The sequence below is a fragment of the Eriocheir sinensis genome, chromosome 13 (genome assembly GCF_024679095.1).
Source record: "Eriocheir sinensis breed Jianghai 21 chromosome 13, ASM2467909v1, whole genome shotgun sequence".
Taxonomy (NCBI): Eukaryota; Metazoa; Arthropoda; class Malacostraca; order Decapoda; family Varunidae; genus Eriocheir; species Eriocheir sinensis.
The window spans coordinates 3460637-3477932 of record NC_066521.1 but is presented as its reverse complement, the minus strand read 5'-3'; the positions used below and the strand labels follow the sequence as shown (position 1 = coordinate 3477932).

The following is a 17296-nucleotide window of genomic DNA, read 5'->3' as shown; positions in this document are numbered from 1 at the left end:
TCCCACAACCCAAAAAGACTTACCTACTTAAGAAAGGAAAGGAACATTAAGGAATCAGTTTCCATCACTATATGACTGCAGTATTTATTTTTGTTAGATTCAGAACACAGCATGTTAATGAAAACTCACTGGAAAAAAAGTATTAACTCGTTATGTCAGAGTAATGGCTGGATCATGGCTTAGTTTAAAGACAAAAAAAAGTGTCATAACCCTGCAGATTAAAAATTCTTTCAGTGTCAAAGTATATACTGGACCTTGTGTTAGTGAGGAGTCATGAATCTAACAAAAATAGAATTGATTTACATTTTTACTTTCAATTAAAACCCAACAGTCCCTTAAAACGGTTTACTATCATCTCCTGGTGAGACTCCCCTCACTGCAGCATTGTTATCACAAGTTTCTGATTCTTCAATCACTGGTTACATTATATGCATTACAAATACTACATATAGCAATATTAAATTATCGTGTTACAATTGAGGAACTTTGTCGAGCTCAGAAAGAGTAATGAGAAGGTGGCACTTGTTTAGAATAGGGCTGGATACATACACTGGCACTTGCGCTTCAATACACTATTCAGCATGTACTTGTACTTCTGCTTGGACTCAGGGACTTGCACTTGTAATTTGGAGCACAAGCACAGTGAATGTGTGTTGACAGGTGACCAGTGGAGGCAGCACAGAGGAAGGGCAAAGGTGCAACAAAGTTGTGGCCCAATATATCCTAATTACCATACAGGCTATGTCAGCAGGATACATCACATGTATGCAATAATTGAATGTAAAATATGGTTTATACCACTGTTAAAATATCTAAATCTTAAAGTAACTAACTGGTATTAGCACTAAGATTCAAGCACTTGTGTTTGTACTCTAGTTCAACTAGAGTAATGAGACATGTTCACACTTGGATATGTAATATGTATTATAATGTACTTATACTCGTACTCAGGTATAATCAGTTGTACTATCAAACTATCAAACAACTATCCCCTATTCTTTGACAACACTCAGCTATCACCTTCTTCAACATTAAACATCCTCGGTCTATTCTTAACTCAAAATCTCAACTGGAAACTTCATATATCTTGTCTTACTAAATCAGCTTCCTCGAGGCTGGGAGTTCTGTACCGTCTCCGCCAGTTCTTCTCCCCCGCACAGTTGCTATCCATTTACAGGGGCCTTGTCCGCCCTCATATGGAGTATGCATCTCACGTGTGGGGGAGGCTCCACTCACACAGCTCTCTTGGACAGAGTGGAGTCTAAGGCTCTTCGTCTCATCAGCTCTCCTCCTCTTACTAATAGTCTTCTTCCTCTTAAATTTCGCCGCCATATTGCCTCTCTTTCTATCTTCTATCGATATTTTCATGCTGACTGCTCTTCCGAACTTGCTAACTGCATGCCTCCCCCCCTCCCGCGCCCTCGTCACACACGACTTTCTACCCAAGCTCATCCCTTTACTGTCCAAATCCCTCACGCAAGAGTTAACCAGCATCTTCACTCTTTCATCTCTCACGCTGGTAAACTCTGGAACAATCTTCCTTCTTCTGCATTTCCTCCTGCCTACGACTTGAACTCTTTCAGGAGGAGCGTATCAGGACACCTCTCCTCCCGAAATTAACCTATCTTTCGGCCACTCCTCTACCTCTTTTTAGGAGCAGTGAGTATCAGGCCTTTTTTTTTACATGTTACCTTATTTTATGCCCTTGAACTGACTCCTCTGCTGTAAAAAAAAAAAAAAAAAAAAAAAAAACTTGAATCCAAGCCTGGTTTGGAGTAGAGTTTTATCTTTTATAATCTTTTTATGCTCATTAGCCAATGAGCAAACCAACTCTTTGACATCTTATAGCAAAGAATACATAACAGCAATGTGTACACCAAAACCCTTGAAGGTGACTGGGCATCACACTAGGAAAATACTAAAACATATTTCACAGCAACTTAGTAAAGCACCTCCATGATGTGGCAGTTAGCACACTTGTCTGTGAATCTACGGGCCGGGGTTCAGTCCCAGCCTGGGCAGTTGGCATGTAGCCCACCCAGCTGTTCATCCTCCCCTTCAAAGGTAAACTTGGGGACATATGCTGTCACTGCAGGTGGCCTCAGTGCTTATCTCCACTTCATTAAATGTAAACTGTGGTAACCTAATAAAAAAAAATAAAAAAAATAAAAAAAAAATAAATAAAAAACACTGCTCACCGCTCCGTTGAGCAGCGGCCCCACATTTTTTTTTTTTTTTTTTTTTTTTTTTTTTTTTCCCACTCTTTGTTGCCCTTGAGCCGTCACACTGGCCTTGTGGCCCTGGGTTGTGGGTTCTCGGCTCCTTACCTACCACACGCTCCAGGGCTGGGAGGGTGAAGATGAGCGCCAATGTAGCCACTGTAGAATATGCCCCAAACTTAACCTTTACTTACTTTAATGAATGAAAGCCCAATACTTCACAGCCTTAAATCACAAAGGGCCTGTGCATGGGAGGCACTGAATCCCACACCCCATCTTGGCCTGGGCCATTCATTACCTCCGCAATGTGTCGCAACATGAAGGCTTCCTGTCTCACCGGTCAGGCTACCACACACTGGACTCATCAGAGCTGTGGGGAAATATTTTTGTTTATAAACAGCACATTTTGTGGGTCATTTTAAAGTATTCAGCTCAACTTTCATTCCATTGTTGACTTTAATTGTCCAACTTTTTTATTCCTGAACCTTGCTCTTCCAGTACTGTTCACGATGCCTTCTGAATAACTCGGACTAACTTGGACTAACCCACATTGCTTTAGCTTGTCCAGTAGTACCAATAAAAATGGAGTTTGGCATCACATCTTACAGTTTAGCTCTAAATAGTTACAATTAGTATTCTTATAAGTTGTTTTATTTATGTTTGACACTTTATTCTTTTTTTTTTGTGAAGTAACTCCCCTAATTCCCTTTTTCCCCACTGTATGCATGAGAGGATTCATAATAATACTTGAATGAGGCCTTACCAGTACAGGGCACAGCCAAGACTTTGCCTGGCAAACTCCTTAAGCTCCAATAGTTCATTTTTCTCGAAAGTGGAGAAGAAGCGAATGCCTCCTTTCTTGTTCACCTTTACTCCTAGCTCCTTCAGGCACTTAAGGATGTCAGTGCAACGCTTGGCAGTAAAGTTGCATTGAGGGAACATAATGGAGTTGAACATCCTGCAAGACCATTGGTTTTGCTGATCATTACAGTGAAGTACTCTGGCTGTGGAACACTTGAATAACATGTTTGCTGCTATATTTGATGTCCATTTGGTGCCAGATGTTCTATCAAGTCAATAAAGTGCAATCTACTTATTAGTATTTGATATAAAAAAATAATCAGTGAAGGAAATTCGTACTTTTCTTTGATAAAATCAGTCCATGAGAAATAAAATTCCATATCAAAGGGAAAGATGTGTTAAAACTAACGTAATTGCCAGTTTTACCAGCACAATTAAGTGTCAGATTTGACTTACCCCTCATCAGGAAGGAGTGCACGAATCACTCCACACTTCATCTGCCAGTCTTTATCTACCCCAGAGAGCCAAAGACTGCCAGTCTCTCTTCCCTGAAGGGGTTTTAGAACAGGCAGAGGCGTCAGGCCATCAGGCCTGACCTCTGACATCACGTGGATTCCTGCCAAATCAAGAGGGTAGTTTTAATATTCAGAAAACACTATAAAGTTAACCATAAAAGTTGCATTTGAAAAATATATTATGTTTCTTGAAATAAGTTTCAAGAGAAGGTATCATAAACCACTTTATAAAGTACCTGCATGGTCATCTTCTCACCTATATATGTAATATCACTTCTTTTGTTCACCAAGTCATTCAGTTCCACCAGAAGTTGCTTGGCATGTTCAGTGTTGGCAAAGGCAATCTTCAGCTCTGTTGTGGTCTCTGGCAGGCAGGAAAGTGTGCCCAGATGGCCTGTGAATTTAGTCACACTGCACCTGCAGAAACAAATGTAGCATGTTTTGAAGGGAGTGTTCTGTGCTTTGGAACAATTCATCAAGACACTGCCTCAATATTCCCCCAAGTATTTCCTGTTTCCGTACCCATAACTGCTGCACCCCCCAGGCCGCAGCTTGCCTAGGTATTCATCAGAAGAGCCACATTCCTTATTCTTCCATTGGTGTTTGAAGAAAATTTGCACTGCACAGTCCCTCTGCGAGAGCTGGCACAACATATCATCCAGGCGTGGAATGTAGGTCACTTCATTCTCCAGAATAACCTGCACAGGGATGTTGGTGTCCAGGTATTTGAACAGTGCAAGGGCAGCTCCCATATGGCCATCGCGGACTATGAGTTGCTGAGGACAGAACAAAACGTGTTAATCTGTGTTCATGACAGAGGCTGATCAAGATGTTTCAATATTTCCTGCATTGTGAGTTGATGGCAGGCCTGGGGAGATTCCACGGCTATTATATTCAAGTATGATTACTTGGAAAACTCCAGATTACTATTACAATTATAGAGGTAGAGTTGGGAGCATACACTATAGCTGCGCATGGCAACACTGCTCATCTCCGTCCTTTTGGCTCTTTGACCCGGTGGGGGGGGAGAACCCTTAACCTGACATAGGGCCAATGCAACATCCGGGTTACCACAGTTTACCTTCCCCAAGTTTCCCCAAATACCCATTTACCGACCATCCCAAAAGGAAGGATGAACAGCTGAGTGGACTGCAAGCAGACTGCCAAGGCTGGGATTCAAACCCAGGCCAGAAGCTCTTGCAATCATGATTAATAAATCTGACAGCAATCGATTTTATTATAATTGGGAGGAACTTGTGTCTAAATTTGGAGTGGTGCGACAAAGTTGGCCATGATTTTGTAAAGATCTGAATTCTTTCTCAGGTCAAATTAGCTTCCTGCTTCCCTCAATTCACCGGTTGTACACTCATAATTATGGTGTCATAAAAAGATCGGCAAGATGGAGTCGAGGGTATTGGTGACATTTGTCCACACTACACAGGCCATAATTCTCTACTTGTTGCCATAGCATGAATGCCTAACAGATTAAGGGAAAAATACAGCATTGAATGAGACAGTATACCATTAATAAATAAGCACTAAATGGTCTGATCAATACACCTCGTTGGCAGTTGTGTGCCCTTATAGCTGTTAATCTGTGTAACAACAGATGTCCACAAGTGACTAGCCAACTTTCCTGTCACTAGTAAATTACCAGTACAGTGTTGTTTGAGTGTAATGGCAGTGTTCCCATTGCATCTAAGTAATAAGACATGGCTTGAGTTCATAACTACTCACGAGGTCATTTAGTGGAGCGAGGAGGGTGGCCAGCGTGTCATCACATTTGGCTTCCACAAGAATGTCAAGCCACTTGGTTCCCTTGAACTCAGCTTCCTTTAGTATATCAACAAGATCCTCAGCATACCTATGTAACATGTCAGGGCACTGATGAGTCAACAGACCTGTCAGGTGTAAGAGCATGTTATCATACTTGGCCAGGTTTTGGTCTGTTTTTAGAAGATCATTGCAAATCTTTTTCAGCGACTTTACATCTTCACTTTCAGATCTCTGAAGGATATCATCTATTTCAGCCTTTGTAATGCCATGATTCATCAACAAAGATTTAATCTTCTTTTCTTGTTCATCATTCTTTAGTTTATTATTAATATATGTAATGAATTGATTTGCAGCATAAAATTCTAAAATGCTTTTGTGAGGCACAGTCAGCTCAGTCTTGTAGCCACTGCTTGTCCACTCCTTTTCAACTACAAGAAAAGCTTCAATCATTTCATTGAAAGGGACATCTAAGTCTTCACACTTCATTTCCAGTACATCTTTTGATTCAGTAGAGAGCTGCATTGAGTCTGAAAGAAGCATGTCCATGCAAACTCTGTACAAATCTTTCTGAAACTCCCTTACTACTTCTTGACTTCTACCTTCGGGCAGGGGCACACACCTTAATGGATCCTGGAGTCGTGTCTGCAAGCGAGACTCAATCAGCTCCAGGAAAGCAATGTAGAGACCAGTTGAGGTTGTTTCAGGATTCACTTTGGTGGGGTCAGAGGCCCAGAGGTAGGTCAGAAGTGTGAGGTTGAGAGGCAGTCGATAGTGCTCACCAAGGCGGGCCTGGGACTGTTTCAAGAGGTCAACCAGCTTCTGGGTGTCCTGATCACTTTGTTCCTCTTTGATCATTTCATCGTGTAATTTTGTTACAAATTCCACTCTTTTTTCTAAAGATATTCCTCTTAGCTTTGTCTGAATCTTCTTAGTGTGTGCACCAAGAACATTGCAAAGGTCAGAGAGCTTGCTGGGCCTTGTGGTGATCAGGAGTTGTAAGCGACCTTTGCTACTTGGTATTTGTTGGTCTAATAGTTCTTTGATAAGCTTCTCAGACTCTGTATTTAGTTCATCAAAGCCATCCATGACAAGCAAGACCTTCAGTTGAAGTACAGACCTAACTAGGTCAGCATCATCATATTCATATGAAGCTGTTGGCAGGAGGCCCTGAATTAGCCCTAAGTAAGAGGAGATCCTTTTTTTTCCTTCAGCTCGGAAAACCAAGTCATAGCGTTCAAGACCCGTAAAAATGGTGGATCCTTCAGCCCAGTCTGACAGGATCAGTTTTGTTAAAGTAGTTTTGCCAGCTCCTGCATCACCTTCCACTATTATGACTGTTGGCTTCTCCTCAAGTTCAGTCTTCACCTCAAGCAGCTCCTTGTATCCCACTTCATGAGTTTCATCCATGTTCTCACATATGACTTCAAGCTTAGTAAACACATTCTTAACATCCAGCCGTTCCTTCCCTGTCACAAAGGATGCTGGATCAATCTTTGATGTATTTTTATATTGCTCTGGCAACTCCTCTCTCCCAATTTCAAGAATGGATTTTTTCTGTTCTTCTCTGAATTTTGACAGTTCGTTAAATTCTTTTTCTCCTAGGCGTGCGGTCATAATCTGACACACCTGGTTATTTATTTTCTTGAGTAAACTTTTAATTTCATCATCAGACACACTATACTTACTCCCTGCTTTTTTAACTATTTTCTCTATTACTTCTGTAATGTCTTTGCACTTTTCATTCATAACATCATCATTAGGTATTTTCTCCCCATGAAACAATCGATCCCTGATATTTTTAAGTTTTGTGCAGAGGGATTTCAAGTTTTCTTGCCCTTCTAACCATTTAACATTTGCTTCTGCAGACCAATCACAACCCCACTTGATGCAAGCAAAAATGAGTTTAACATCATAAGACTCTCCAGAAGGATCATCATTGATTCTCTCTCGCATCGTACGGTTAAACAAATGTTTGTAATGCCCTTTGCTCATTTTTTTTTTTTTTTTTAAGTAGTGCTCTATTGTCTCTGTGGGTTCTTTCTTGCATCCCTTCTTGAATACAAAGTGAAGGGCATGACGACCTTCACTAGCCACTATCTTCATGAGTCTGAACACCCTGCGATCCTCGTCTCCTATACCACCAAGGGAGGGCTGTAGTGACATTTTGATTTGGTGGGTCTTGTAGAAGGAACTGAGAGATGTGGATGCTGTTAAAACTAAATGCTGCCTCTTCAGTTGTGCAGGAAAGGTGTAGGCTGTCTTTCATCATTCCAGCTTGTTCTGAAGTGTTTGGTGCTTTCACCCCTGGCTTGTTGCTACGTTGAATCCTTATAGATCACCACCCCAATTATGCAGAGGGTCTGTTTGTGGCTGTTGAGGAGAAAAAGAAATCCAATTATTTTTTCAGCATTTAATATTTTTTTTGTTTTATATATATATATATATATATATATATATATATATATATATATATATATATATATATATATATATATATATATATATATATATATATATTTTTTTTATTTATTTATTTATTTTTTTTTTTAAAGGAGGTAGAAGGCACCAAATTACACTTGAAACATTGAGGTTAAAATCTTAGTGTAGGCATTAATAACATTATTACAAAATCTCAAAAAGCTGCCAATATTAAAAATTTCCTCAGGCAACCTCCTTTTCACAGGTTCTTTAAGTCAAAACTAAGCATAAATAGTTTGATTATGAAATGTGCAGCTTAACCTGTTTACTTCGGCTAACTTGAAGCTACGAGTGGCTGAGAAATAGCTAAATGTGGAACAAATACGAGACTATCAAAACAGCATGGAATGCAGATTAGCATGACCCTCACATAACCATGCAACTGATAGTAATTTTCTCACTCAAATATCATTTGTAATGCAGGGAAAACTGAGGAAAATCAATAACCTGTAATAACCGATGTGTTGCTTGTGAATTAGGTGATGGTGCGTCAGGGCAGACATTCAGACAGACAGACAAACCAGTGACGGCCGGGTCAGCATCGCGTGGGTCTGACTCAGAGTGAAGGTGCCGAGGATGGTTAAAGTAGGTTTTCTTTTACGGGGAACAACGAGGAGGAATTTTTCACCTAAGTCACATGGGAGAGAGGAACAGCTGTCTCTGAACTCCTGAGTTAGCGGAACAGGCCAAGTATCTGTAACTACAACCACCGTTCGGTGCTAGTTAGCCCCTTAGCCAGCAGCCACGCCAAAGGGGGGTATTAGGAGTCGAGTTAGGGAAGGCGCTGAAAGCTGCATATTCAGTCAAGCCTCGCCTCTCCTCCCGACTGGTACGTGAAGTTAATTCCAACGGACAGTGATTATTTAGTGTGTTACAACGTTATTATTATACCTATAACGGTTAAGTCAGTCAAGCCTCGCCTCCTCCCGACAGGTTCCCTACTGACTGGGCGGTTACCCCCTTGTTGTGTTAGTATGTAAAGTTCCCCCTTGTTGGGCTTCCATGCCCACCCTCTGGTATTCTAGGAGCACGAATGTCTCATCCCATGATTAACTCAGTAATAGAAAAGTATAATTTTTCTTGTTAGTGTCATTTGTTTAATCCAATGCTTGTGGGGACTCATGACCACCTCCTTGGTGTCCTGAACCCCCATGACTACCGTGCTTCCATGATCATCCCTGTGAACACATATCGGTGGTAGGAAATATTTTCAGTAATAATCATGTATCATTGAACCCTGATTAGGGTAGCTGTTATTTAACAATGGTTAAGTGTTTAGGCTATGGCCAGTGTACCACATCCTGCATGTAGTTGTAATAGTCTGAAGAGATGAGTGAGCCCTTTAAGGTGAATAGGAGTGATGAGTGATAATTATTAATTAGGATTGATACTTAACTTCAGTAAGCTCGCTACCATGACCAACTAAATGATGAATTGTAAATAATAGTTAATTAACTTCAGTCCGCTCGCTACCATTACCAACAGAATAATGAATTGTAAATAATATTGTTGCTTAACTTCAGTAAGCTCGCTAACATTATATACCAACATAATGTGAATAAACCTCATAATTTAACCTTGTGTTGCATCACCCTAACAACCATAACAACTATGAAGCTACACATGATAGTAATATATTAAATACAGAGTTGAAGGCAACACACATTGTTACTGGATGGTTTTGGTTACAAAATAAACCTGTGACAGCTGACACCCAGCCCTGACGCTCCTCAAGAATAAGGAAGAATTTAACGTCCAAATCCGTCATATATTATTAACGTGATGTACGATGGATTTCTTCTTTACATAAAAATAAGAAATCCGTCTACATTTCATTATTAGTTATCTTCACCATCACACACATTGGGGAAGAGACAGAGAGGATACACTACACTGACCAGATCAGCTGGGTCTTCTTCTGGGGTGTTTTAGGGGACTATGTAATACATGTATGTATGGTAGATTGCCACATGTCAACATGGGCTACAATTTACTTGAACTTGGGGTTACAGGGTGTGGACTGGACACTAATGGCCAGGGGGGCACGCACCAGGGCTCTCATTTTTAAAGTAATTACCTCAGATTAGCGTAATCTCACCACTTTTAAGGTAATTTTGAAGTAATGCTATTTTTAAGGTAATTCTGAGATAATTAAAGTATTCTTAAGGTAATTCTGACGTAATTGGAGAACTTGTAACATAATTTTTTGATATGGTTGTAATAAAAAAGTCTGATGCCCAATCTTTGTATGCAGCTATCAAAAAATGCTTTGAGGACAAAGATATCCCACTTAAGAATATTGTTGGGTTTGCACCAGATACATGTAATGTGATGTTTGAGGAGACAGAGTGTAGCTTCTCTCATGAAAGCTGAATTTCCTCACATTTCCTTCATTAAATGTAGCGGTCACATGATACATCTGTGTATGTCTCATGCATGCTTGAAAATGTCAACTACATTAGAAGACTTGTGTCGGAATATATTTTCTCACTTTAGTCACTCAAACCTTAGGCAACATGAACTGAAGGAATTTCAAATGTTTTTGAACTTGTCTTCCCATAAGATGTTGGCAGTTGGGCATACACGATGGCTGTCTTTAGAAGCGTGCTTTAGACTCATTTAAGAACAGTGGCATGCTCTAATAGATACTCTACTTTACATCAGTAATTAGTGAGTGCCGGGATCCTTCCTATGTGACAGACAGTGTTCTCAGGAGCCTAAATAATAATTTTATTAAGGCTCAATTGCAGTTTGTACCAGTCCAGTTGCACCGATTAATGAATTCAACGCACTTTTCCAGAGTGCAAGTCCCAAGTTGCAATACCTTCATGATGAAGTCAGAAAATTGCTGCAAGAGCTCATGGGAGATTTTGTTAACAGAGATATCTTGCATAACTGACCCATTTTCTCTTGATATCCAAAATACTAATTTCCATGTCCCACTTATGGAAGTGTATGTTGAAATTCATGCTACAGAGACATTATTAAATTCTCCTGTATGCAAGGATACAGAAAGCGTGAACAAGTACAAACTGAATTGCAAGGCCTTTCTCATTGAGCTAATAAATCAAATTCGCTCAAAGTTTCAGACACAATCTCTTAAAGTTCTCTCATTTCTTCTTCCCAAGAATGCATTGAACCTGAGACCCAGTACCCTGAGAGAAATATTTCAATCTTTCCTATTCATGAAGGAAATGTGCGACCGTGAACAAGCAGATTTAGATTAAGTGTGGACGAACAGGGCGGAGTGGGGGAGTGTAGTACTGAGCAAGACTTTGTGGAGTTTTGGAAAGAACATCTAAGTAGAAAGAAATTGAATGACCAGCCCAAGTACCCAAATCTCATGAAAGTCATTGGATCTATCTTAACTCTGCCACATTCCAATGCTGCTGTGGAGAGAATTTTCAGTCAGGTGCGTCTCATCAAAACTGATTTAAGAAATTCCCTCAAGCCGTGCAGTTTAGTGAGCTTGCTAAATGTGAAAAATGGACTTAGCCAGGCTGGAATTAGTGCCCATGAGTTAACCTTAGATATCATTTGAAAGATGCACTTAACCAAGTGGTCATAGCTGCAGCGATGTGACAGAAGGAGTGCCAGCAGAAACTAGCTGCACTGTATAAAATCTAATACACAGAGTTGAATACCTTTTTTGTTTTACGTTGCTTCTTGTCACCTAATATGCTATGGTATGTTTAAAAACTTTCCAGTGCACTGCTTGAACCAATTAGATTGCATGTAGTTCACGATGATATGCTTTTAATGATTTATTTTGGGAAACACATGCTTATTTATGATCTCAGTATTGTGCATGGGGTGTATTTTGGTGCTTTGCATATTCCTGGATGTGCTTCATTTTTTTTTTTTCTATGATTAGCATGTAAGTTATTGAATATCATATCCTTTCAATGTTTCGTTCTGAGGAAGACATGCTTACTTATGATCTCAATTTTGTGCAGTTTTGTGCATGGGGTGTGTTTAACTTTCTATGATTTGCACGTAAGTTATTGAAGATAATATGCTTTCAATGCTTCATTTTGAGGAAGACATGAACATAAGAACGTAAGGAGTCTGCAAGAGGCCGGTTGGCCTATACAAGGCAGCTCCTGTACCTATTATGATCTCAATGTTGTGCAGTATTGTGCATGGATTGTGTTTAATTTTCTATGATTAGCATGTAAGTTATTGAAGATAATATGCCTTCAATGTTTCGTTTTGTGAAAGACATGCTTACTTATGATCTCAGTACTGTACATGGGGTGTATGTTGGTGCTTTGTATGTTCCTGGATGTGCTTACTTTTTTTTATGATTAACATGAAAGTTTATTTTAATGTCAAGTAATGCATATTGATTAATTGCCATGATTATATCAGGATGATTAATATTTTTAAAGATTATTTTCTATCTTATTTTTGCCACCGTGAAGTTTTTTTTTTTTTTTTTTTTTTGGAATACAAATTTTATGGCTTAACAGCATATCTTAGTATTAAGTTCAAAGTGCTATGCATAATTTTTTTAGAAACTACAGGTATCTATATGGCTTTGGTGCAATCAAACTGGTAATTATGTGCATGATGGGCATGTTGCTTGTTTTTTGGTATCATGAATGAAGTAGTTGGGGTGTTGTGGATGTCGCTTGATGTACAGCTAGGCTCAAAGGAAGACCTTGTTCTAGTAAAAGATGCAATTTAGATTGTATGTCGATTTTTATATCCTACCTTTTAGACTATAAAATGAATCTGTGCCATTATTGAACTTGCTACTGGTGTTTGAAAAATAGTAGTTAATATATTTGAAGTAATTCTGGAGTAATGCAGAATGAAATCTGAGGTAGAATCTTAACCAGAATCTTTATATTTAAGGTAATTTTCCTCACAATCTAAGGTAATTTCTAAAACCCGTTCTGAGAGCCCTAGCATGCACCCCTCCACTGGCCATGCCCACATACCCACCTCTGATCTGATTTCAGAATATGCCCCAGTAACCTTCCATGTGGCATCAGAAGCTCCACTTGCATAGTAACCCCCATATTCATCAGTGCCTCCCCCCCCCCTTGATAAATACCTAGTTATGTCACTGCATAGGGTCTATGTATATGGTCTCTACGTCTTTGTAAAATCATCATTATTGCTAAAAGGATCATAATCATCACAGCATGCAGGATTGGGAGAGATTTCTCTGTGAAGTAAACTATATGTTTTACCTACAGTACACATGTAACATGCATCTTGCCATGCACCACTGACAACCTTCCTCTGAACACTGGGTAATGTAAATCCCGTCCACAAAGCAGCCTACACTTGCTTTAGCGGAAAGATTAGCATCATGTGCAAGGGACAGAACCATCGCAGTACACTAATTGTTCATGTGCATGCCTTATTATTAAAGTGTACTTCCTGGCCCTCCCCGTTTATACTACATCTTATGGTGACAGTGCCTTGTTTAGACTGCAGGCACGGCACAGCAACAACAATCAGCTGATCCTGCCTGACCTTGAAGGCTTGAATCTGGCACGCCTCATGACGTCATTTCCCTCACCGAATATAAGCCTTCAACCATCATCTTCTCTAGTTAACAGTTTCTTCATCCACAACAAGGCAGTCATAAAACTATAACAATACAACAATTAAGACTTGTAGGCTACCTAGCTGGTGCATTACTGATCGAGTGAAAAAATGTATATGCATGATCGATGAGTTTAAGAATGGAAGCTGCCCTGGGTTCATACAAGGCCTACGTAGGCCTTGGTTTATATGGCACCTTGCCCCACGCAGTGACAGCTGATCCACTCAATTATTTATTTCTTAATTTTATTGATTATACTGAATTTATGAATTTGACCCTTATTATAAATATATATATATATATATATATATATATATATATATATATATATATATATATATATATATATATATATATATACAGAATGTATAAAAAAAAAATAAGCAGAGAGAGAGAGATCGAGAAGCCCCGTACACACTGTGCCGACTCTAGGCCACGACAACCCAGCGACTTTTCCATTTGACAAGTAGGTTCGCACGCTCCAAGAAGGGGGGCAGGTTTTATTGAGGTCTTGGTGTCTTGACGACTGTCTGGGACATTCGGCCAACTAGTTGCCTGCAGCATGTCGTGCTCAGGATCCTGGTCGTGCTAACCCTCACGACTCCAGACTCCCGTCACGACGTCGGCGCAGCATTCGGCAACAGTCTCAAGAGTCAACAGGGCCGGATTATCTTGTACGCCAAGTACGCAATGGCGTAGGGCCCCAGCACTCAAGGCAAGTAAAGAGAGGTATAGTCACTCTCATAGAACGTGAAGAACCAAATTTTGAAATGAGCTTTTTTATTAGGACCTCTCGGATGTTTTTTATGTTATAAACTACTACAATAAAATAAAATAAGATGTGGATTTTTTTGTTATATACCCTATGAAGCAATTGTCGGTGAATAAAAAATATAAATAGAAATGTTCACGGCATCTCATCCTAGACGATGATTGGCTGGCGTCTCGATAAGCTCCGCCCCTTCCTCGAGCCTAACTAAGCCCCGCCCCATCCTCGTTGTCTGCCCAAACCGACGACTTCACACACCTCACTCCCACCCTGTTTCCTGACCCCAACATTCATTTTTACGAAAAACTGAGACCACCATCATTTTCCTGAGAAAATTTTGCATCACACTAGCATAAATTTGTAACAATAATGTAAAATTACACATACGAAAATCAGAGTTAAGTGAAGGATGGAGTAAACATGTTCTTGCACTTATTTCCCTTCAACTCCTTAGTACTCAGCTGGTTTTCGTCGCATCACTTTTATGAGCCCAGATCCTGAATCTGCATGCTTTTCTGCTTCTGATGGTGTGTGGTACGTTCCGAGGTAAAAATATACATAGGGTCAAAAACACCTCCAAACATAAGCCATGCCGTGATGCTGTTCATTAGCTTCGGCATTTGTTTACTCAAGTCAGACTCACCGCTCACCTCACGCCTCATCGGTATGTGTAATTTTACATTATTGTTACAAATTTATGCTAGTGTGATGCATATTTTCTCAAGAAGATGATGGTGGTCTTAGTTTTCGTAAAATGAATGTTGGGGTCAGGAAACGTGAAGGGCTATTGGAGTTGCCAACAGTGATTTCCTCCCGCCTGTATGGCGATACCTTCTCTATACTTGCCTTGCCACTGAGGGGCCAACAAAACCTGATACACCCGACCCATAATTGGGCCCCCACATAATGGAAATCCCGGAAATGCCTGTAGCCTCAGGGAGATCAGTATATGCTTCGTTGGACTGTTGATCGAAACAAATATATAAAAATAAATAAAGATAAAATAGCGAAAACTTGTTTGTCTTGGCAACACAAGTCAACAGTGCTTGCAATTTCTTTGAACTTGTGCAGGAATTATATGCATATTCAGTTGGATCAACAAAGCGCTGGAATTTACTAACAAAGGGATTGTCACCTAATGAAAATGGTAGAATTCTAACCCTAAAAACATTATCTTCCACACGTCGGCATTTCCATTCTGAATCAGTGAAAGCACTGCACTTACACTACTCTAGCATCTATGTTAAATGAAATTGGAACAATGAGGAACTAAAGGAGATGCTCGACTTGCTGCATCAGTTTTTGCAGAGAAAATGTGCCTTCTTGAAAATGCATTTTTTTTTTTTTTTTTACAAGATCCTCCAGCGCTTTCAGAAAGTTAATACTCCTCTCCAAAGCACGAATATTGATATCAACATGGCTGTATCATTGTTTCTATCACTTGAAAGTTTTGTTGCTGAGCTTCGTGGTCAATTTGATGAACTGCAGAATGATGCAAAAAGTCTCATGGAAAATGTTCAGCGAGTATATGTATCGGAAAAGGTACGGAAGAGAAGACGGCGGCGTCAAGCTGATGATTCTGCTGAACCTGATGGAGATCTTCAAGATGCACAAAAAATTCCCTGTACAGAGTTTTGTTGTCATCATCTGACGACTTTGCCATTATCAAGTCACTGAGGGAGAATGGTACTGCACAGCTGAGAGTTGATGTATCCAGCTTGGTGAAAAAATACATCAATGACTTGGAACCCCACTGCGAGGATGAATTTGTAACATTCTCAATTTGTAACCCATTTGAAGTTGGATCATTATCCTCATGTCCTGTCAAAATACTTAAGGAAAAATCCAGTTGTAGAGTCAACATTTGTCAATGTTTCAACTGTTCTGCGACTGTTCTTAACATTACCAGTCACAGTCTGTGAAGGTGAACGTTCATTTTCCAAACTGTCTTATAACAAAAACAGATTTCGTTCAACAATGACTAAAAAACGACTGAATGCTTTGTCTGTTATTTCAATTGAAAATGATGTCACCTCCTCAATGACATTTTAAACCGGAACGGTTTTCACAAAAGAAATCAAGAAAACGGGCATTGGTGTAGCTGCTATAGTTACCTATGTACATAAGTATGGTATGTATGCTGCTAATACAGAATATAAAGAAAATAAAGATGATGACAATCTGTATTAAATATATTGTATCATTAATTCATTCTGATGTTTCAATAACATATGAAATTGTCCAGATCTTGCCTAATTTATTCAGGGGGGGAGGGGCGCAAAACTGTTGGTGGCGTAGGGCCCAATGCAAGCTTAATCCGGGCCTGAGAGTCAAGACCTCTTTCAAGACATTTCCGACCCTTTCACATCAACGCCCAAGACCTCGTGTACCCATAGAGTCGTGGGTAGTCGTGACCTAGAGTCGGCACAGTGTGAACGGGGCTAGAGAGAGAGAGAGAGAGAGAGACTACTACTACTACTACTACTACTACTACTACTACTACTACTAGTACTACTACAACTACTATAACTACTACTACTACTACTACTACTACTACTACTACTACTACTACTACTACTACTACTAGTACTACTACAACTACTATAACTACTACTACTACTACTACTACTACTATTACAGGTGCCGTTTTAGCGTGCGGTCAATTATTCTGCCATTTACACTTATTATTATTATTTTTATTATTATTATTATTATTTATTATTATTATTATTATTATTATTATTATTATTATTATTATTATTATTATTATTATTATTATTATTATTATTATTATTATTATTATTATTATTATTATTATTATTATTATTATTATTATTATTATTATTATTATTATTATTATTATTATTATTATTATTATTATTATTATTATTATTATTATTATTATTATTATTATTATTATTATTATTATTATTATTATTATTATTATTATAATTATTATTATGATTAAAATTATTATTATTGTTATTATTCATATTGTTATTATTATTATTATTATTTTAGTTATTATTATTATTATTATTATTATTATTATTATTATTATTATTATTATTATTATTATTATTATTATTATTATTATTATTATTATTATTATTATTATTATTATTATTATTATTATTATTATTATTATTATTATTATTATTATTATTATTATTAT

The 17296-nt window shown here is 38.7% G+C and overlaps 1 protein-coding gene across 5 annotated transcripts in view; it reads right to left on the bottom strand.

Moving 5' to 3' along the window:
- Nucleotides 1-17296, bottom strand: part of LOC126997884 (uncharacterized) — a 50216-nt gene that overhangs the window by 25234 nt on the left and 7686 nt on the right. For 2 of the 5 annotated variants that reach the window (XR_007752436.1, XM_050859106.1), the window contains exons 1-7: nt 8237-13200; nt 5273-7681; nt 4058-4311; nt 3792-3952; nt 3477-3636; nt 2983-3177; nt 2518-2589 (exon numbers count right to left, since the gene is read on the bottom strand). Coding sequence is in view for 4 of the 5 variants with exons in the window: in XM_050859106.1 (XP_050715063.1) it covers nt 2565-2589; nt 2983-3177; nt 3477-3636; nt 3792-3952; nt 4058-4311; nt 5273-7474 (2997 nt within the window). In the remaining variant the exon portion in view is untranslated. The other 3 variants (XM_050859105.1, XM_050859103.1, XM_050859104.1) reach the window with 3 other exon arrangements.